At 36.7% G+C, this 22947-nt stretch overlaps 1 protein-coding gene across 1 annotated transcript; it reads left to right on the top strand.

Moving 5' to 3' along the window:
• The first annotated feature begins 1444 nt into the window (after positions 1–1444).
• On the top strand, positions 1445–21861 carry LOC133321924 (allantoinase). Its single transcript, XM_061530994.1, has 7 exons — positions 1445–1610; positions 1758–1909; positions 2035–2448; positions 2509–2846; positions 2905–3110; positions 4531–4672; positions 21311–21861. The coding sequence occupies exons 1-7, from the start codon at positions 1455–1457 to the stop codon at positions 21859–21861; spliced, it is 1959 nt and encodes a 652-aa protein (XP_061386978.1). The 5' UTR covers positions 1445–1454.
• The last annotated feature ends 1086 nt before the right edge of the window (positions 21862–22947 follow it).

Raw genomic sequence — 22947 nt, 5'->3', positions numbered from 1 at the left:
AAATTAATACGGCTATGTAGGATAACTATAACTGGCACAAGATCAGCAGTTAAAGTCGGAAAGAAACACTCGGAGCCCTTCAATACCGAACGAGGATTCAGACAAGGTGACAGTTTGTCGTGTGATCTTTTTAACATCCGGCTGGAAAAGGTCATACGAGACGCAAAGGTGAACAGAAATGGCACTCTGTACACCAAACAATACATGTTACTCGCCTACGCCGATGACATCGATATAATGGGTCGAACATTGCGTGCGGTAACAGCCACCTTTGAACAAATTGAGAAGGAGTTTGCCAAAATGGGTCTGGCAGTAAATGGCGAAAAGACCAAGCTGATTTTATCTACGCGCAGGACGTCCAGTAGACTCAGACCAACTGAGGAACTTGAGAACTACAGCATGGAGGTAGTTAAGGATTTTATATACCATGGTACCGCCATAATAAAACGTATGACATCAGTTTTGAAATTCGGAGGAGGATTGTGATGGCCAACAGGTGATACTATGGTCTAAGTAAGCAGTTTAGAAACAAGGCCACCTCCCGCCAGGCCAAACTCACACTTTACAAGACGCTAATACTACCCGTGCTGTTATATCGATCTGAAGCATGCGTACTTGCGCAAGCAGATGAGGCAGCTCTTGGGGTGTTTGAAAGAAAAAAGAAACTCACACTTTACAAGACGCTGATACTACCCGTGCTGTTATATGGATCTGAAGCATGGGTACCTGCGACAGCAGATGAGGCAGCTCTTGGGGTGTTTGAAAGAAAAATTATCCGAAAGATCTACGGGCCGATCTGCGTCGACGGTGAATATCGCCGTCGAATGAACCACGAGCTTTATAATTTATACGCGGACATCGACATAGTCAGTCGTATTGAGCTACGGTGGCTAGGCCATGTTGTGCGAATGAATGAGAATGCCCCAGCTCAAAAGGCATATAAAAGCGAACCTACTTATGGTTCCCGTAGAAGGGGAAGACCACGAATTAGATGGAAAGACCATGTAGAAAACAAATTGGAGGAGATGCGCACAAGACCAACGCGCTTGGAAATTTTTTAAGCTCGGCTTATGGAATAACCGTTCTGTAGCAAGCCAACTAAGTAAGTAAGTAATTTTTTTAAAGACAAAAATAAGGCGCGGATTTTTTAATTTTTTTTTTTTGTATTTTTTGAAAGTTCGCCTTTTAGAGCTTTCAAAAACTTTCCAAAAAGCTCCAAATGTTTTGCAGCTTTTTAGCTTTTCCGAAAGCAGAAATCATCTGTTTGCGAAGCAATCAAAAGAGATTTTCAAAATCTCTGTGATCAGTTCAATTTCAATACTGAACCGCTAAACATTGGTCCCCCACATAAGCACCGAATCGTTATGCAAACATAATTTTCGCAATAAGGGACAAAAATAAAACTAAAACTGCATTAAATTCCGGCAAAAAGTGAAGTGAAAAAATCGACGAAAATGGACTTATTATTTCTGAGTAGGCGAATTTATTTGGGCACCGAGGAGGGTTTTATGCACGGCGGCATAATCGTTAATAGTGAGGGAATAATCAAGCAGATTTTACGTTCAGCCCAAGAAGTCAATTCATATCTCTATAATATCGAATCCGAGGCAGTAAGTATGTATACAGATATATGTGTGTGTGCATATATCTTGATCGGCATTAGTGTTTTGAATAATTTATTAGCATCGGCATTACGTAGATGCGGAGCAAAACAAAAACATAAAAAATCGGGTGTTTTTTTTTTATTTTTTTTTTAGGTTTACGATTTTGAAAATATGGTGCTAATGCCGGGTCTAATCGATGTCAATGTCCATATCAATGAACCGGGTCGCAAGGATTGGGAAGGTTTTTTGAATGCCACGAAAGCAGCGGCTGCCGGTGGTTTTACCACAATTATTGATCGACCTACGTATGGAAATTGCTGAAAAAAATTCAGGCCATTGAAAAAAATATTTAAAAAAAAACCTCACCTTTCTTTGGACTATTTATTCTTAAAAATTTTTCAGATTTCTAAGAATTCTTTTCTGTTTTTAGCAACTCCATACCTCCCACCACCTCCATGGCCGCCTTGAAGGCCAAATTGTGTACGGCTCGCGGAAAATTATATGTTGATGTCGGATTTTGGGGTGGCCTCAATACCAAAGATTGGTCTGATATGCCTGCCCTTATAGCAGGTGGTGTAATGGGACTACAATGTACTCTGGTGGAATCACCCGAACCTGTGGGTAAAGAATATCCACCCATAACAAAGGAACAATTGGAGACCGTGTTGCAAAAAGTCGATGATGGAATTCTAATAGCAGTTCATGCCGAAGAAGCTCTTGACATTCCAATTAAAGCCAATGAAGAGGAACCCAAATGTTATGAGTCATTTCTCAGGACAAGACCAGCAGAGATGGAAGTGAAGGCTGTGAGGACAATTGCGGAATTGGCAGTTAAACACAAAAAGTAAGGAGATCAGGGCAAAGTAAAAAATCGATTAAATATATATTTTTTAATTGTCCTTAGGAAACATTTCCACCTCCTAAATCTAAGTGCCAACGAAGTCCTGCCCATTATCAAGGATTGCAAGGCCAAGGGTGCCAAGTTGACTGCCGAAACTTGTCCCCATTATCTCAGTTTAGCAGCTGAAGATGTGGAAGACTGTCGCACAGAATTTAAAACCCATCCACCAATTAGAGCCCGCTCCAATCAGGCGGCCTTATGGGACGGGGTAAAGTCTGGCGTGATAGATATCATTGCCTCAGATCATTCTCCTGCCACTCCGGGACCCAAATGTCTTACCTATGGTAGGACACGTGGAAATTTCCTTAATGCTTGGCCTGGTATCTCGTCACTACAATTGGGTGAGTTTGATGAAGATTGAAGAGATTTTGTTTTTATAAAAAAAATGTTTACTTCAAGGTTTGTCGGTAATGTGGACCCACTGTGAAAAACATGGACTGGGCATGCAACATCTCTACAAGACAATGTGTGAAAATCCCGCTATTTTGTGTGGCCTGGAAAATTCTAAGGGTAAAATTATTGAGGGTTATGATGCTGACTTTTGTATTTGGGATCCGGATGCAGAATTTCATGTCGATGCAGATATGCTGTTTTCAACTAATAAGGTAGGTTTTTTCGAAAAAAAAATCCTAAAAAATGTCTTCAGTAGTAACTCAGATCTGTGTAAATTTTCTCTAACAAAAATTTCAAAAAATAGGCCCTCAGTAAAAAGTAATTTTTTAAAAATTTTTAAAAAAATCGATACACCCTGAAAATATAGACCCTTGAAAAAATATTTTTTAAAAATCCACGCATTCGATACACCCTGAAAATATAGACCCTTGAAAAAATATTTTTTAAAAATCCACGCCTTCGATACACCCTGAAAATTTAGACCCTTTAAAAAATATTTTCTAAAAATCCACGCCTTCGATACACCCTGAAAGTATAGACCCTTGAAAAAATATTTTTTTAAAAATCCACGCCTTCGATACATCCTGAAAATATAGACCCTTGAAAAAAATATTTTTAAAAAATCCACCCCTTCGATACACCCAGAAAATAATGACCCTTGAAAAAAATATTTTTTTTTTTAAATCCACGCCTTCTATTCACCCTGAAAATATAGACCCTTGATAAAATATTGTTTTAAAAATCCACGCCTTCGATACACCCAGAAAATATAGACCCTTGATAAAATATTGTTTTAAAAATCCACGCCTTCTATTCACCCTGAAAATATAGACCCTTGATAAAATATTGTTTTAAAAATCCACGCCTTCGATACACTCAGAAAATATAGAAATCCACGCCTTGAAAAAAAATATTTTATTTTTTAAAAATCCACGCCTTCGAAAAAAATCCACGCCTTCGATACACCCTGAAAATATAGACCCTTGAAAAAAATATTTTTTTTAAAAAATTCACGCCTTGAAAAAAATATTTTTTTTTTAAAAATCCACGCCTTCGATACATCCTAAAAATATAGACCCTTGAAAAAAATATTTTTAAAAAATCCACGCCTTCGATACACCCAGAAAATATAGACCCTTGAAAAAACATTTTTTTAAAAAATCCACGCCTTCGATACATCCTGAAAATATAGACCCTTGAAAAAATATTTTTTTAAAAATCCACGCCTTCGATACACCCTGAAAATATAGACCCTTGAAAAAAATATTTTTTAAAAATCCACGCCTTCGATACACCCTGAAAATATAGACCCTTGAAAAAATATTTTTTTTAAAATCCACGCCTTCGATACATCCTGAAAATATATACCCTTGAAAAAAAATACTTTTTTAAAAATCCACGCCTTCGATACACCCTAAAAATATAAACCCTTGAAAAAATATTTTCTAAAAATCCACGCCTTCGATACACCTTGAAAATATAGACCCTTGAAAAAATATTTTTTAAAAATCCACGCCTTCGATACACCCTGAAAATATAGACCCTTGAAAAAATATTTTTTAAAAAATCCGTGCTTTGGAGAGACCTTTGAAAAAATATTCTTTAAAGTTTTTTCTAAATTATTTTTTTTAGGCCACACCTTATATGAATCAACGTCTACGTGGTATGGTCCATGCCACAGTTGTACGCGGCCTGCATGTTTACCAACAACATGAGGGATTCGGTCAACCTCTGGGAAGAATTGTTCTTCGCAAAAATGTTAAAAAAGTTGTGAAATTTCAATAAAGAAGAAAAATGATTTTTTTTTTTAAATCAAGGTGCTGAAAAATATTTGTAAATATTTTTGTAAAATAAAACTCCTTTCAACTACTAACCACTGTGCTTGAGTGCGTATATATAGCAAACATTTATCATACGTTGACGGTATGTGAAGTTGTATGTATATTATTTTCTTTGGCTATGACAATCAGTGAACCGACTACCCCTGGGGGATAAGTGTAACAACAGCACACATGTTGTGTTCGAACATGTCAACCCAAGAGATTCCTCTTAAATGACGTGTGACAAAGACACTCGATATGTATCCCCCACCAATTCATGTGGTGTTGTAACAAGTCCACGTGTAACAAGTGGCTGTGGAAAACACGTGGTCTCAATTGGAGAGGATATATACAATTTAATACACTTACAGATATAGGTAGACCCTTGAAAAAATATTCTTTAAGAAATGTACTCCTTTGAAAATATTCTTTAAGAAATCCAAGCCTTGTTTAGATCCTTGAAAAAATATTCTTTAAGAAATCCAAGCCTTGTTTAGATCCTTGAAAAAATATTCTTTAAAAAATCCTCGCCTTGGATGATGATTCTTGAAAAAATATTCTTTAAAAAATCCACGCCTTGGATGATGATCCTTGAAAAAATATTCTTTAAAAAATCCTCGCCTTGGATGATGATTCTTGAAAAAATATTCTTTAAAAAATCCACGCCTTGGATGATGATCCTTGAAAAAATATTCTTTAAAAAATCCACGCCTTGTTTAGATGTTTGAAAAAATATTCTTTAAAAAATCCTCGCCTTTTATAGATCCTTGAGAAAAGTATTCTTTAAAAAAGCCTCGCCTTTTATAGATCCTTGAGAAAAGTATTCTTTAAAAAAGCCTCGCCTTTTATAGATCCTTGATAAAATATTTTTTAATAAATCCACGCCTAGTAGAGGCCTTGATAAAATATTTTTTAATAAATCCACGCCTTGGATGATGATCATAAAAAAAAGTATTCTTTAAAAAATCCTCGCCTTGGATGATGATCCTTGAACAAATATTTTTTTAAAAAATCCACGCCTTTTATTGGTCCTTGAAAAACTATTCTTTATTGGTCTTTAAAAAATATTCTTTAAAAAATCCATGCCTTCCAGCATAAAAATCCATAAAAGCCCAGCATCATTAGGCGTATTATACATATCATGAATTAATATTAAGTATACGCATGGTGAGTTAATAAAACCATTTTCTCTCATCCTTCTACACCTTCTTTAATAGACAGCTGTAGCCTAGTTCGGAGTCACGTTCATTCAACATGACTATCCACACACACTCACACATCTAGCTTTTTTTCTTCTTCTCGGATTATCACAAATATTTGTTTAGCAGGTGCTACGAAATGACTGACGAAGACGACAACAACGGTGAGGAAGAAGAAGATGATGATGATAAAACAACAAAACGTAATGGTTCGAAGAAATAAAATAAAATTAAAAACCACAAAACAAACTACAAAATGTAAGACACAAGCCACACACGCATGAGAACAAACAAACCAACACTCATGTGTACACACGCTCACACACACACATTAACTCAATGTAAATATTTCAAAAAGTGGTTCATCCACAATAACAAAAAGCAACAAAACTTGCTAAAATAACCAAAGAATTCCCCCTCTTAGCCAAAACCGAAAAAAATAAACAAGGTAACAAACATGAGAACAAGAGTGGAAAGAGAGGAGCATGAGAGAAAGGGAGGGAGAGCTTGAAAAGAAATTTTGTTGGTAACACAATTATTTGCGTTACTCATTTGTCAGCAATACTACGTAATAAGCTTAAAAGTCAACGAAATAAAAGAAATGTTTGCTTTGGTTGGTTGTGGCCCTAAGGGGGGTGAGGAGGAGGGACTTGGGGGGGGGGGGGGGGGGGGGGGGGCAACAATAGCTGGTCGACTAAGTGGCTGACCATTCTACATACACAAACATTCACATCATGTGTGTGTATGTAGATGACCCAGTATAAATAGCAGATTAACAAAAATCAAATATAAATATTGAGAAATGAGAAAGTATCGACACATTCGCTCTCCTGCAGTCAAGAAAATGGTCTTCAATAATAATTCTTAGGAACTGAAGTCGGATTTTTTTTTTCTATAGAAAAACTGAGGTCGGATATTTTTTCTATAGAAAAAAAATCGGATATTTTTTCTATAGAAAAAAAATCGGATATTTTTTCTATAGAAAAAAAATCGGATATTTTTTCTACAGAAAAAAAATCCGACCTCAGTTCCTAAGACCATTATCCAAGGCGTGTTTTTTTAAGAATATTTTTTCAAGCATTTAAACAGGGCGTGGATTTTTTAAAGAATATTTTTCAAGGATCATCATCCAAGGCGTGGATTTTTTAAAGAATATTTTTCAAGGATCATCATCCAAGGCGTGGATTTTTTAAAGAATATTTTTTCAAGGATCATCATCCAAGGCGTGGATTTTTTAAAGAATATATTTTCAAGGATCATCATCCAAGGCGTGGATTTTTTAAAGAATATTTTTTCAAGGATCATCATCCAAGGCGTGGATTTTTTAAAGAATATTTTTTCAAGGATCATCATCCAAGGCGTGGATTTTTTAAAGAATATTTTTTCAAGGATCATCATCCAAGGCGTGGATTTTTTAAAGAATATTTTTTCAAGGATCATCATCCAAGGCGTGGATTTTTTAAAGAATATTTTTTTAAGGATCATCATCCAAGGCGTGGATTTTTTAAAGAATATTTTTTCAAGGATCATCATCCAAGGCGTGGATTTTTTAAAGAATATTTTTTCAAGGATCTAACCAAGGCGTGGATTTTTTAAAGAATATTTTTTCAAGGATCTAACCAAGGCGTGGATTTTTTAAAGAATATTTTTTCAAGGATCTAACCAAGGCGTGGATTTTTTAAAGAATATTTTTGAAGGATCATCATCCAAGGCGTGGATTTTTTAAAGAATATTTTTTAAGGATCATCATCCAAGGCGTGGATTTTTTAAAGAATATTTTTCAAGGATCATCATCCAAGGCGTGGATTTTTTAAAGAATATTTTTCAAGGATCATCATCCTAGGCGTGGATTTTTTAAAGAATATTTTTCAAGGATCATCATCCAAGGCGTGGATTTTTTAAAGAATATTTTTCAAGGATCATCATCCAAGGCGTGGATTTTTTAAAGAATATTTTTCAAGGATCATCATCCAAGGCGTGGATTTTTTAAAGAATATTTTTTTCAAGGATCATCATCCTAGGCGTGGATTTTTTAAAGAATATTTTTCAAGGATCATCATCCAAGTCGTGGATTTTTTAAAGAATATTTTTCAAGGATCATCATCCAAGGCGTGGATTTTTTAAAGAATATTTTTCAAGGATCATCATCCAAGGCGTGGATTTTTTAAAGAATATTTTTCAAGGATCATCATCCAAGTCGTGGATTTTTTAAAGAATATTTTTCAAGGATCATCATCCAAGGCGTGGATTTTTTAAAGAATATTTTTCAAGGATCATCATCCAAGGCGTAGATTTTTTAAAGAATATTTTTCAAGGATCATCATCCAAGGCGTGGATTTTTTAAAGAATATTTTTCAAGGATCATCATCCAAGGCGTGGATTTTTTAAAGAATATTTTTCAATAATATTTTTTTTTTTTCAAGAATATTTTTCAAGGATCATCATCCAAGGCGTGGATTTTTTAAAGAATATTTTTCAAGGATCATCATCCAAGGCGTGGATTTTTTAAAGAATATTTTTTAAGGATCATCATCCAAGGCGTGGATTTTTTAAAGAATATTTTTCAAGGATCATCATCCAAGGCGTGGATTTTTTAAAGAATATTTTTCAAGGATCATCATCCAAGGCGTGGATTTTTTAAAGAATATTTTTCAAGGATCATCATCCAAGGCGTGGATTTTTTAAAGAATATTTTTCAAGGATCATCATCCAAGGCGTGGATTTTTTAAAGAATATTTTTCAAGGATCATCATCCAAGGCGTGGATTTTTTAAAGAATATTTTTCAAGGATCATCATCCAAGGCGTGGATTTTTTAAAGAATATTTTTCAAGGATCATCATCCAAGGCGTGGAAAATATATTTGGCCCCACCGTCGGAAGATTCAGCCTCCATGACATACACAAGGAAACTTGGATTTCTCCTGATCAAACAACGAGAAATCAAATTGATCATGATGTGATAGACGGAAGGCATTCATCCAGTGTTTTAGACGTCCGATCGATCCGAGGGGCGAATATCGATTTGGACCGTTACCTTGTGGCAGCCAAGGTACGCACCCATCTTAATGTAGCAGCAAAGGTCCCATCTAATGTAACACGGAAATTTTAAGTCGAAAAACTGCAAACACAACATATAGCAGAAGCCTACTCCGCTCAACTTACCCAACTGCTTGACGAAAGCACCCCTTGTCCCGATAATAATGTAATGCTACTGATATGAAAAACGCAGCGTATAGGGCAACCCTGCAGACAGTAGCAACACGTAATGCGAGAGAGAATTATCGGGAGAAAGGAGGGAGGAGAAACGTATTTTCAGAAAAAAGAAGAAAAACGTGAGCGTGATCAAATCGAGATGTACAGGAGTCAGAATGAAGTTCGGAAATTCTCCCAACGGGTAAAACACCAAACCGAAGGCTTTTGTGCAGGCACATCCCCCTGTACTGGTGACAGATACAGACAGTATGCAGAGGATCTGGAAGGAGCATTTTGAAAAACTTCTGGTATCAAATAGTAGCGGTGAAGAGGATACCCCACCTAGCCAAGATGAAGTCAGAATAGCAATCAATCGGCTGAAGAATAATAAAGCAGCAGGTGCCGATGGACTACAAGCCGAACTATTCAAGACTGAAGGTCAGATGCTGCTAAGGAGCATGCACAACTTGGCTAAAAGAATGCATGCCCAATGATTGGAACCTCAGCATCCTGTGTCCCGTGCACAAAAAAGGAGACAAGACGATATGTACCAACAATAGAGGAATAAGTCTCCTTCCCATCGCATATAAAGTGCTATCCAGAGTACTGTGTGAACGACTGAAGCCAATGGTCAATGACATTATTGGACCATACCAATGCGGTTTCAGGCCTGGCAAATCCACCATTGTCCAGATTTTCACTTTGCGCCAAATCCTGGAAAAAAACCACGAAAAACACATCGAAACATACCACCTATTTGTCGACTATAAAGCCGCATTCGACAGCCCTATCCGTTCAGAGGTGTTTAAAGCAATGTCTGCGTTTGGCATTCCTGCAAAATTAATATGGCTATGCAGGATAAGTGGCACAAGGTCAGCAATTAAAGTAGGAAAGGACCTATCGGAGCCCTTCCATACCGAACGAGGATTCAGACAGGGTGACAGTTTGTCGTGTGACCTTTTTAACATCCTGCTGGAAAAGGTCATACGAGAGACAAAAGTGAACAGAAATGGCACTCTGTACACCAAACAACACATGTTACTCGCCTACGCCGATGACATCAACATAATGGGGCGATTTCTGAGAGCGGTAGCAGCCACCTTTGAACAAATTGAGAAGGACTCTGCCAAAGTGGGTCTGGCAGTAAACGGCGAGAAGACCAAGCTGATGGTATCAACGCGCAAGACGTCCAGTAGACTCGGACCAACTGTGGAACTTGAGAACTACAGCTTCGAGTTAGTCAAAGATTTTTATATACCTTGGTACCGCCATAAACAATACGAGTGACATCAGTTTTGAAATTCGGAGAAGGATAGTGATGGCCAACAGATGCTACTGTGATCTGAGCAAACAACGCAAAAGCAAGGCCACCTCCCGCCAGACCAAACTCACACTCTACAAGACGCTGATACTACCCGTGCTATTATATGGATATGGAGCACGGCAGCAACGTACACAGGATTTCATTTCGGGGGGGCCGGTAGTGCAAAATGAAAAAAATCGCTGTTTCAAACAACAATTTACTGTGAAAAAAATTCATTTCAGCACGGGTACTTACACAAGCAGATGAGGCAGCTCTTGGAGTGTTTGAGAGCAAAATTCTCCGAAAGATCTATGGGCCGATCTGGGTTGACGGTGAATATCGCCATCGAATGAACCATGCGTTGTACCAGCTATTCTCGGAAATCGAAATTTTTAGACGTTTTGAGCTGCAGCGACTACGTTGGCTAAGTCATGTTGTCGAATGGATGAAGATACCCCAGCCCAGAAGGCATATAAAAGCGAACCAGCTGATGGTTCAGGCAGAAGGCGAAGGCCACGAATAAGATGGAAAGATCAAGTGGAAGACAAAATTGCCGAATAGGGTCTTTCAAATTGGAAAAACTGCGCAAAAGACCGACGCGCCTGGAAATTTTTTTTAAGCTCGGCTTATGGAACGAAAGTTCTGTCACAAGCTAGCTAAGTAAGTATTTTTTCAAGGGTCTAAACAAGGCGTGGATTTTCTATCTACTCCAACTACCGATGAATTGTTTTCTATGGAAAAGATCAGACCTTAGCTATATAGAATTATTTTTTTCCATTTATCTTTTAAGTACTTCATTCATTCACATCTTTCGACAGTTTGTTTTAAAGTGAAAGGAAATTGTAAATTATAGAGGAGAAAAATATACAACACCCTCCATTATTAACACGATGCAAGAGAATAGAACAGCAACAACAGCATGCAACAATTATAAAAAAAATTGTAGTTCAAGTCAAAACACACAATTTTGAATATACATTTTTTTTTTTTTTTTTTTTTTGCAAAATTTGTTTTCAAATTTTTGTTGTGCTGCTCCGGCATCTTTTTCTAAGAGAGTATGTGTGCGCTCGCCAATAGTCACTGCCAAAGTGCTTAATGTTTATCTGTAGTCGAATATTTAACTTCGGAATGTTTTTTTTTTACAAAAAATGTTCTGAAAGAGAATAATGAGATGCCGGAGAGAAATAGAGCGACCGTGTGGATTACATCGAATTTTTTAATAGATTTGATTTCGAAGAGTTAAATATTGATTTTTGCAAGTGTTTATAAAATAGAAATATTTAAATTCATACGCCTTTGGAAGGACATCAAAAATCTATCGAACTAAAAACGCTTGATCCTAAAATATTTAACGCCAAATTGACATCATTGTCCTCCCCATCATCATCACCAACATCGTCGTCGTCACTGCCGACGTCGCATTGTGTGTCGTAGTCATTGCTGAGAGCTTATCGCGAATGAATTCAGTTTTTTCTTTTTTCATTTCTGTTACATACGTATCTCGTATACGTTATACGCTTGTTTCGCATTCTGTTGCTCATTTCATTATACATAGCAAATACACACACACAAGCATATGTTAATATGTGAATAAATATATGGGGTATTCCATGGAGAAACTTATTTTTGAGAAATAAAAAAAAAGATTTTCGCCTTAGCGGATCGACTCGAGAAGTACAAAGCCGCTATTATTGCCTTACAGAATATGCGATGGAAAGGGACTGGGGTAAGTAAATCAGATTATTACGCCCTGTATTATAGCTACCATGAAACGAGACGTAAATTTGGCTGCGGATCTATGGTTAATAGGAGAATAAAAACCTCGTCTCTAGTTTCACTGTGGTAAATGAGCGAATTGCTATAAATCGTATAAAAGTGAAGTTCTTCTACATCAGTCTTATTTGCGCTCATGCTCCGACGAAAGACAAAGACGAACATACCAAAGACATTTTTTACGAGCGCCTAGAAACTGCATATGACCGCTGCCCTGATCATGACATTAAAATTCTGATAGGAGATTTTAATGCAAAAATCGGAAGGGAAAATAATATTGGTTCCACTGTCGGAAAATTCAGCCTCCATGAAGAAACATCCGATAACGGCATGAACTTGATTGACTTCGCGGCAGCAAAAAAACATGGTAGTTAGCAGCACCAGATTCAAGCATCTCGATATACACAAGGCCACATGGATTTCTCCTGATCAAGCAACGAGAAATCAAATTGATCATGTTGTGATAGACGGAAGGCATTCATCCATTGTTTTAGACGTTCGATCGATCCGAGCGATTTGGACAACTACCTTGTAGCAGCCAAGGTTCGCACCCGTCTTAATGTTGCCACAAAAGTGACACGGAAACTCGACGTAGAAAAACTGCAAACAACAGGTAGTCGAGGCCTACTCCGCTCAACTTACCCACCTGCTTGACGAAAGCACTTCTTGTCCCGATAACAAGCTGCAGCAAAAGCAACTCTTGGGTACCAAAAACCACCACCAAGAAACCCATGGTACGATCAGGAGTGTCGTAATGATACTGATCTGAAAAACGCAGCGTATAGGGCAATCCTGCAGACAGTAGCAACACGTAATGTGATGAAGAATTCTTGGGAGAAAAGGAGAAACGTATTTTCAGAAAAAAGAAGAAAGAACAACAAAAACGTGAGCATGAGCAAATCGAGATGTACAGGAGTCAGAATGAAGTCCGGAAATTTTACCAACGAGTAAAACAACAAACCTATCGCATATAAAATGCTTTCCTGCGTACTGTCTGAACGATTGAAGCCAATGGTCAATGACAGTAACAGCAACCTTTGAACACATTAAGAAGGAGTAGGACTGACAGTAAATGGCGAGAAGACCAAGCTGATGGTATCAACGCGCAGACATATAGTAGACTCGGCCCAACTGTGAACATGAGAACTACAGCTTCGAGGTAGTCAAATATTTTATATGCCGGAGAAGGACAGTTACTACAATGGTTTAAGTAAGCAGTTTTAAAACCAGGCCTGACCAAACTCACACTCTGCAAGACGCTGATACCACCCGCGCTATTGTATGGATCAAAAGCATGGGTACTTGCACAAGCAGATGAGGCAGCTCTTGGACTATTTGGGCCGATCTGCGTTGACGGTGAATGTCGACGTCGAATGAACCACGAACTTTGCCATCTATATACGGACATTGACATAGTCAGTCGTATCGATATACAGCGACTATGTTGGATAGGACATATTGTCAGAATGGATGAGGATACCGCAGCTCATATAAAAGCGAGCCAACCGATGGATCACGTAGAAGGCGAAGAAAAATATCAAGTGGAGGACGACATATCAAAACATGGTATTTCAATTTGAAAAAAAAAAACTGCCCACAAGATCGACACGCTTAGAAATCTTTTTTTAAGCTCGGCTTATGGATCATCCGTTCTGTCGCAAGCCCGCTTAATAAGTATTTCAATGATCATCGAAGTAAAAATAAGTAAAAAACGTCGTTACAGCGAAAGTTTCATGTTATCCACTAGGAGGTGGGCTTTGAAAATACATAAAATCGAATGGGACCTTTATATGAAGAAAAAACGAAATAGAAATTGGGCTAGGATCTTGGACAAAATAAAAATCCACAAAATTGAGGTATTTTGAAGGTCTTAGTCGCAATTTCCCATCGAAATTGCTAAATAGGTGTAGTCCAGGATCTGGGTATGTTCAAAAAAACTTTTTCACAGAATATTGTTAATAAAGGTCCATATTTTGAAGATCACAGCCCCAAATTTTTGCGCCCAAATAAATAATTCGACAAATTTTGTGATTTTTTAAGGATTGAGATAGGGTGAAAATATCCAGATAGGCAGACAATGTTCAGATTTTATGTAAGTATCCATCTCGACCTATTTTGGGTATGTTGACAAATTTAGAAAAATGAGCTCATGTTTTTGACATAGTGCCCATTTAAGGATGGCGGTCCTATTTTTGAAGATTTAGACGCATTTTCAAATCGATTTGTCTGTAATTTGACCTTTCGAGTTGAATGGTTGGCAAAAAAACTTCATCGCAAAATATTTTCAATATAAGCTTATTTTTTATAGAGATTCCAAATAAAGATTCCAACACTCTTTAAGAATTTTTGAAAGATTTTTTGTCGACTCGGCATATTTTTGGTATTTTCAAGATTGAAGCAGCATTTTCCGAACCCAAGGTGGACCGGTATTTAGCATTCTGGGTTCATAGAAGATGAAAGGTTTATTTGCTGACAATTTTCAATATTGGTGCATGTTTTGACTATGTATAGGTCTCGGGCCCATTATTCGGTATTTTGAAGTTCTCAGCCGAATTTTCCAATCAATGAAGTCTTCCAATCTCTTGTTCGGTATGTTCAAGGTCGTTGTCGAATTTTGAAATCTAATTGTCTGTCGTTTTATCAGAGACAAATTTACAGGAAGACTATTTGTAATTATCAGCCTGATCGAATTAGGTATACAAATATTTGAATCAGAACCCAAGTTCTCCTTGATAAATTTTGCCTTGAGGACATGAAAACTTTAAAAATCCTCATTCATTTTTTTACGAATGAACTAATTATCCTACCCGCTAAACCTATTGTGGAATGACCCATACCTCGAAACGAATGCCACTTCTTCTACTTCTTAACGAATAATAAAATCGTTTCGGTTATGTTTGTCTATTTGTTCACACCAGAATGAAACGACGACGACCACTACTCTGTGTAATCGTAATCATTCTACTAAAAGTCCGACAATGCCAAAAGGGGAGGGTGGGGGCGCACACACGAAGAGGACCCAACCGACCGAGTGTATTGGGTGTTATGCTCATGACAGCGTTGTTGTTGTTGTTGCTATTTTACTTTCATGCCAGCCGTTTTGCCACTGCCTGCTCCGCGGCAGAGGCAACCAGCCAGCCAGTACGTTTATTGTGGGGTCTGTCGATAGACGACGTCGGTTGTGTTGTCATCAAAATTTCAGTCTACTACGTAGAGTTGTCGCTGTGAGTAACGAACGCGCTTTTTTGCATATCAAGAAAGTTGAGAAAAAACGGAAAACAAAAACAACAACAGAATAATAATAATAAAAAACCAAAAACAAACGGACGGGTTCGAAAAATATAGAAGAAATATTCTCCTACATAATATAAAACGCGCCAATTAAAACAAAAAATCTATTTTTTGGTGGCCCAAAAAAACCAACAAAATTTAAATAACAACAAAATATTTTTATTTTAACAAAATTGTGAGTTTAAAAAAATAATACATTTGTATTTAAATATATAAAAAAAATAAAATGTTATTTATAGTAAAAAAAAAATAGAAAACAACAAATGATACATACCTACATATGTAAATAGAAAAGAAATATGCCAACAAATAATATTTATTTTTAAAAATAAAATATTTTTTTCTAAAACAAAAATTCCACTTCAAAAAAAAAAAAAGAGCACACACAGCGCCAAAAAACACACACACAACACAACAACTAAAACAATTGTGTTAAATGAACAAAAAAAGTAATCTTGACGTAATCGCCGCAAAAATATTTTAACGACGTCGCCAAAACGTCGTTCGCAAACGCGACAAAAAGATAAGCGCAAAATTTCAACCCAACCAAACCGAACGAAGCAACATCATCATCACATCACCGCAACAACAACGTTTGAATATCAAAAAATAATAATAAAATAATAACAACAACAAAAACGTTAAAAAAATATCAACACAACATTCATACGTATGGCTGGCTGAATGGTGGTGCTCTCTTCCCTCTCACCACCCCATAGAAACCCCATCATAATAATAATAACAACAACACTAATCACAACAAAGAGTGAGCAACAGAACACAACAATACACGAAATGAAATGACGGTATCCACACACACACACGCATACTCACACACTCTGTCATACCTCCATGTATGCATGTACTTTGGTAAGAGTACATTGAGTGGAGCAGTAATGAGCGGGAGAGTGTTGGGTGTTCCATATGTGAGCAAACAACAAACACATAGCAGCAGATGATCACCCAAGTGTACTGTGTCGTGGATACAAAGTAACGAATAACGAAGGAACAGAAACACCAAAAAACCACTGATCTGTAAGCTTTCGCCAGTGATGTCATATTTAACATATGAAAAAACGCTATTTCTTAAAAATCGCTAAACTGAGATGGATTAGAAAATTATGCTGTAATACACCAAAATTATGCAGGGGTTTTTAGATACCAATTCTGCTTTAATAGAGACTATGGAAAACATATTTTTTAGAACCCTTAAAAATTTATTTTGGAACGTTAAATAGGGAATAGGCACAGTGTTCGTAGATTTTCAATTTTAAGAGGTTATACTTAGGCGTGCAGCCAAAAACTCATTATTTTGTGATTTTTGTCCATATGTCTGGCAGCAGAATTATTATTGAAAATTATAGGGATATTGCAAAATTAAGTGCCACACCAAAACTTACTTAGCTGGCTTGTGACAAAACGGTTATACCAAAAGCCGAACTTAAAAAAAATTTCTAAGCGATAGACTATGTTCCGAGATGTTGTCTTCCATTTGATCTTTCCATCGGAAACATTGCCTTCCCCTTCTTCGTGAACCACCACTTGGCTCGCTTTTATATGCCTTTTGAGTGGGGGAATCCTCATCCATTCTCACAACATAACCTAGCCAACGTAGTCACTGCAGCTCGATCCGCCTGACAATGTCGATGTCCGTGTATAGATGGCATAGCTCATGATTCATTCGACGGTGAATTGTTCTGTCGATCACTCCAAAAGCTGCCGTATCTGCTTGCGCAAGTACCCATGCTTCAGATCCATACAACAGTACGAGTGGTATCAGCGTGTTGTGGAGTGTGACTTTGGTCTGGCGAGAGGTGGCCATGTTTTTCAATTACTTACTCAGGCCATAGTAGCATATGTTGGTCAGCACTAGTCTCCGAATTTGAAAACTGTAGGTATATAAAGTCTTTGACTACCTCGAATCAGTAGTTTTCAAGTTCCACAGTTGGTCCGATTCTACTGGACGTCTTGCACATTGATACCATCGGCTTGGTCTTCTCACCATTTATTGTCAGACCAACTCTGGAAGACACCTTCTCAATTAGTTCAAAGGTGGCTGTTTTCCGTTCGCGATGTTCCACCAATTATATCATTGAAGTCGGCGTAGGCGAGGTTCCATTCATTGGGCATTGCATTCCTCTAGCCGAATTGTACTAATCAGCTGGTGCATGCTTCTTGAATAGTTCGGCTGGAAACCCATCGGCATCTGCTGCTTTATTGTTCTTCAACCGATTAATTGCTATTCTGACCTCATCTTGACTAGTTGGTATACAATCTATACCGTAATTTCTTATTGGTTCTGGGGTATCTACTTCACGGCCACTATTTGAAGTTTTCATAATGTTCCTTCCAGAACCTCAACATGCTGTTTGTATCTGTCACAAGGTATACTTCTTCTTCTCTACAGTAGGATGTGCCTGCACCAAAGCCTTCGGTTTGGTATTTTACTCGTCGTTGATAAAATTTCAGAACTTCATTCTGACTACATACATCGACCGAACGACCAATACACTGGATTAATGCCTTCCGTCTATCACAACATGATCAATTTGATTTCTCGATGCTTGATCAGGAGAAAACCAGTTTAGATGAATGGAATATTTAAATTTCATCCAAACTTTGCAAATCGTAATATTTTCCCAAACCTAAGATGGGTCAACTTTTTCTGTTAGCTCTCCAAAGATGGCCAACTTTTTGAGGCGAAAAATACCTTATATCGAAAAATAGGACCTATTCCGAATTTTACAACAAATAATGTCTGTATATTAAGATATTTTTTTAATATAAAAAATTATATAAAAAAGTAGATTCTTGCTATACGAAAACAGACCAAAATGTTCTGTTTCGTCGTATTTCAAATATTCGATTTTACAACATTCTTTTTTTTCAAATGGCATTTGCAGTCAAACTAAAAGTAGATTAAAACCAGTGAGCAGAACAGTATAGTCGGACGGGCCGACCATACCATACCCTACACAACCACCACGGAACTCTAACTTTCTGCGGAAGTTTATTTCGAGTCTGGGCAATATTTCGTGATATTTGCGACCTCTTGACTGATTAGAGATCAACAGCACATCTTATAATACTAATATTTCCCGGCGTTACAAACTCAGCTATAATACCCTGACAACATAGTTGTGTAGGGTATAAATATATAATTTTATTTGAGTTATTTCCAACAAATAATCCAAGTTTTTTGATTAGCCGAAAGACTTAAGTTTCCCTAATTTATTTTTTTTTCTAAAATCTTGCCTCATCATTCTTTCAAACTTAATCAAGTACTGACGTTCAACACTTTGATTAAAATGTGTTAAATACTCTTATTTACCAATCATTAACTAAATAAAAATTTGACAATTGTTTTGTTGTTCTTTATTATTAATTGGCATTACCAGCTAAAACCAGTTTTATCTCGTCCTCCCTTATCCAAAACTGCTAAGTTAGCATCACTAGCACTATCTTCGCATAGTTTCACACAAAAACAAAGTCTCTCTCTTTTTCCCTCTCTCTCTCAATAACAATGAAAAGTTAAAAACCGAGCATACGTCGTACTTTCTGGTCACATTCATCCATAGCTGTTATTTGTTGTTGTTGTATACGTCGTCTATACGTATACGGTGGCTACGTATGTAGATCGACGACGTCGTCAATATTCTCTGGTTTTTAAGATTGTCGAGACGTTTTTATTGTTACTGGCACTTGTTTTTAACAAAAAAAAAAAAAGAGTTTTATTATTATTATTATTTTTTTTTTTTTTGCATTTCAGAAGTTCGAAAATTTGCAAAGATAGGAGTTTGAAGTGTCGTGTCGTCGTGTTTAGAGATAATATTGTGTTGGGGTGTGTAGATTATTGCCACGTTAAGAAGTTTATCTGTGAAATGTCAATAAGTGCTTTTTTAGAATAAATAGATATTTTTTGGGAAAGGGGGGGTGGATTTCAATGGAATTCTATTTGGGTCTTGGGAAGGATTATCCAATGGGATTTGGTATTTTATAAGTATCCTACGTAGAAAAATTACAGTCAGTGTAGAGGAATTAGTCTCCTTCCAAATCGCATGTAAAGTGCTATCCAGTGTGCTGTATGAACGACTGAAGCCTAGGGTCAATGAAATTAGTGGACCATACCAATGCGTTCAGAGGCGTTTAAAATCATGTCTACGTTTGGCATTCCTGCTTTAACTGGTACAAAGTCAGCAGTTAAAATCGAAAAGGACCTCTCGGAGCTTTTCAATACCGAACTAGGATTCAGACAAGATGACAGATTGTCGTGTGACCTTTTTAACTACCCAACTTACTGTGTAATGTTGCTAAAGATCTACTGAAGAATACATCAAGGCCCAAATCAGGCTTTCGTGCTTACTTCCAAGGTTAAAAATGATTTCCAGACGTGTCGAACTTATGTGCTCTTTCAATTTGAAGGGCCATGTTTCGAGGTGATATCTTCCATTTGATCTTTCCATCGAATTAGTGGTCTTCCCACATGATCACACGACAAACTGTCAACTTGCCTGAATCCTCAGTTCAGCATTGAAGGACTCAAAGAGGTCCTGGATTTGTCAGGTTTGGACCGTTATATAATGGAATGGTCCTATATACGATTTCCATAGACAGAAGACATCTTAAAGTTTTTCTCTAAACATCAGGCCTGATAAGGTCAGAAGACGTATAGGCTGGCCACAGAAGAAGTCAAAAAAGTTTTCTACAGGGTGAGATAAAAAAATCAAACGCCATAATTTTTACATTTTTTTGCTTTTAAATTTAATTGAATGAAAGAAAAAGATGTCGGAAATAGCATGAAATTTATTGCAGGACATTCATATGGTCTACTGGATATCGGAAATAGTATATATGTATGTAGATATATATGTGAGTAGCACCTGTACATTACTGACCATAACAAATGGCTTGGTGATAGGAAATTTTCTTGTATTTTTTTCTTAATTAAATGTCAATTTGTTTGGCACTATGTGCTTCTTGAGTAATTCTGATGACGTACACTTATTTGCAATATACAGAAGACATATATGTATATATAATTTACAGTGGCGGACAAAAGTCTACGTACGACCCCCTTTTTTAATTTTAGCCCAACTTAAAACATTTAAAAGAAAAGTAATGATGCAGTTTTGTTTAGAATTTAATTTTATTAGAAATAAAACAAAAATAGCGCATATTCAGCTTAGACTATAAGAGTTTTTAATAAAAAACGTAAATAAGGCATTGACAAAAGTGTACGTACGTTTTTTATTTTCCTTTTTGTTGATTCATTGTTTTGCTATAAGTTAACGGTAAAGTACCGTTTATTTACTTTAGCGCTTATTCTTTGCATTCTCTTTTAAATTCATGGAATTGTGTCACTTGAGTAATGTTCCGATCGTGATAATGATGTCGCGCACAGAAATTTCTAAAGATTTGCGAAAATTGGTGGTGGAGCACAAAATATTTTGGCGAAATATCAAAATTATTAAATTTAAGCAAATCCACGGTACAAACCATATTTAATAATTTCAAACAATCAAGTTGTTTTGAAAGTAAACCGCGCAGTGGCCGTCCTAAGAAATTAAATCGCAGGGAAGTGTCGTTCATCCGAAATGAAATAGAGGAGAATCACAAAATACATGCCACTAATTTGACCTAGGAGCTGGCAGAAAGATCACAAATTGTTGTCCACCCACGCACAATAACCAGGGCACTTAATAATGAAGGACACCTTTGCCGAATTCCTCGCAAGAAATCCCTTATAAGCGAGAAAAACCGAAAGCTTCGCTTGGAGTTTGCAAACAAGCATCGGGACAAGGGATTGGAATTCAGGAAATTGGTGCTGTTCACAGATGAGTCCAAGTATAATGTCTTTGGATATGATGGAAAAGCCAAAGTTTGGAGAAAACCAAATACTGCCCTGCAACCGAAGAACATTGTAAGTACGGTAAAACACGGTGGTGGCAGTGTAATGGTCTGGGGAGCGATTGCAGCATCAGGAGTAGAAAACCTTGTGTTTGTAGAAGGTAATATGGACCGCTTGCAATACAAGCGCATATTGGGACATAATCTGCAGCCATCCGTGGACAAACTAAACCTTGGTGCGAGCTGGATCTTCCAACAGGACAATGATCCTAAGCACACGGCGAAAATTGTTAAAGATTGGCTGCTGTATTATGCCCCACGACAGCTGCATTCAACCCCACAAAGCCCGGACTTAAATATTATTGAGCATGTTTGGGAAATTTTGGTCCGCACTATTACTAGTGCTGAACTACTCAAAGATAAGCTGATGGAGGAGTGGCAGAACATCTCGGTGGAAGAGCTAGAAAATTTAGCTGCTTCAATGCCTAGAAGACTGCAAGCAGTCATCGATGCTAACGGCGGCCCAACTAAATATTAATTTTGTTACATATAAGTAAATTCTTTGAATATTCTTTAATTTTTGAGTTCGTACGTACACTTTTGTCAGTGCCTTATTTATGTTTTTTATTAAAAACTTTTATAGTTTAAGCTGAATATGCGCTATTATTGTTTTATTTCTAATATAATTAAATTCTAAACAAAACCGCATCATTACTTTTCTTTTAAATGTTTTAAGTTGGGCTAAAATTAAAAAAGGGGGTCGTACGTAGACTTTTGTCCGCCACTGTATATAATATAAATATTATCATATAGTCATGCATGCGATACATTTGCAATGCAATCAATTCATATAGACACATGACTTTTTTTGCATGACTTTTTTATGAATGACTGTATGTTTGCGCATAGTGCATTTAATATGGTTCAAGTAAAACTACTTTCGAGGTGGATCATCAGGACATAATATTTATAATTTTTTCTGGAAGATGTGGCGCCCAAACCAGAAAAACTCTCAAAATAGCGAACATTAGGGATAACGTTATATGGTTGGGTAGATTTGATACCTAATTAGAATCAAACATACCAAATTAGAGGTAATTCTTTTGAAAAACTTTTCCATAATTGTCAAAATACCGAAAATTTGGAAGTACTGTTATATGAGGGCTATGCCTAAAAGTGGAACGATACAGCCCATTATCGTACTGCCTTCAGACAAAATACAACTCTATGCTGAATGTTCGTTTAGAGGCTACAGTGCTTGCAGCAGGCAGACGGACATATGTAAATCGTCATAGAATTGAATTAATCGATCTAAGGAAGCCTAATTTCATCAATGGGATTTGTGACTTTCAGTTGTCAATTCCTTTGCATATATTTTAAATAATTCCTCATAAAGTTGGTTAACCCGGTAAAAAGTTCTAATGAATATACCATTTTCCTTTGTTTTGGCACTCATCTCGATTATTATTTCGAAGAAAATAATAATATCTTTGTCAAATCAAATTAATCCAAACGTATTTTTATTTGTTTTGTTAAATAAATCGTGTATATTACGTTTACATTTAACCGGATTTCGTTAACCCAGTGGGTTTCAATTAGCAATTCCTTTGCATATATGTCAAAT

This window comes from Musca vetustissima, unplaced genomic scaffold, assembly GCF_032173495.1.
Source record: "Musca vetustissima isolate MV318-11 ecotype Yass unplaced genomic scaffold, APGP_CSIRO_Mvet_v1 utg5730, whole genome shotgun sequence".
Taxonomy (NCBI): domain Eukaryota; kingdom Metazoa; phylum Arthropoda; class Insecta; order Diptera; family Muscidae; genus Musca; species Musca vetustissima.
Note: the sequence above shows the minus strand (reverse complement) of the source record. Positions and strands in the feature narration are given on the sequence as shown.

Coding starts and splice junctions, on each gene's coding strand:
- LOC133321924 (XM_061530994.1), top strand. CDS start 1,455: ATGGACTTATTATTTCTGAGTAGGCGAATTTATTTGGGCACCGAGGAG. Junction 1,910..2,034: donor ACAATTATTGATCGACCTAC/GTATGGAAATTG, acceptor TTCTGTTTTTAG/CAACTCCATACCTCCCACCA. Junction 3,111..4,530: donor TGCTGTTTTCAACTAATAAG/GTAGGTTTTTTC, acceptor TATTTTTTTTAG/GCCACACCTTATATGAATCA.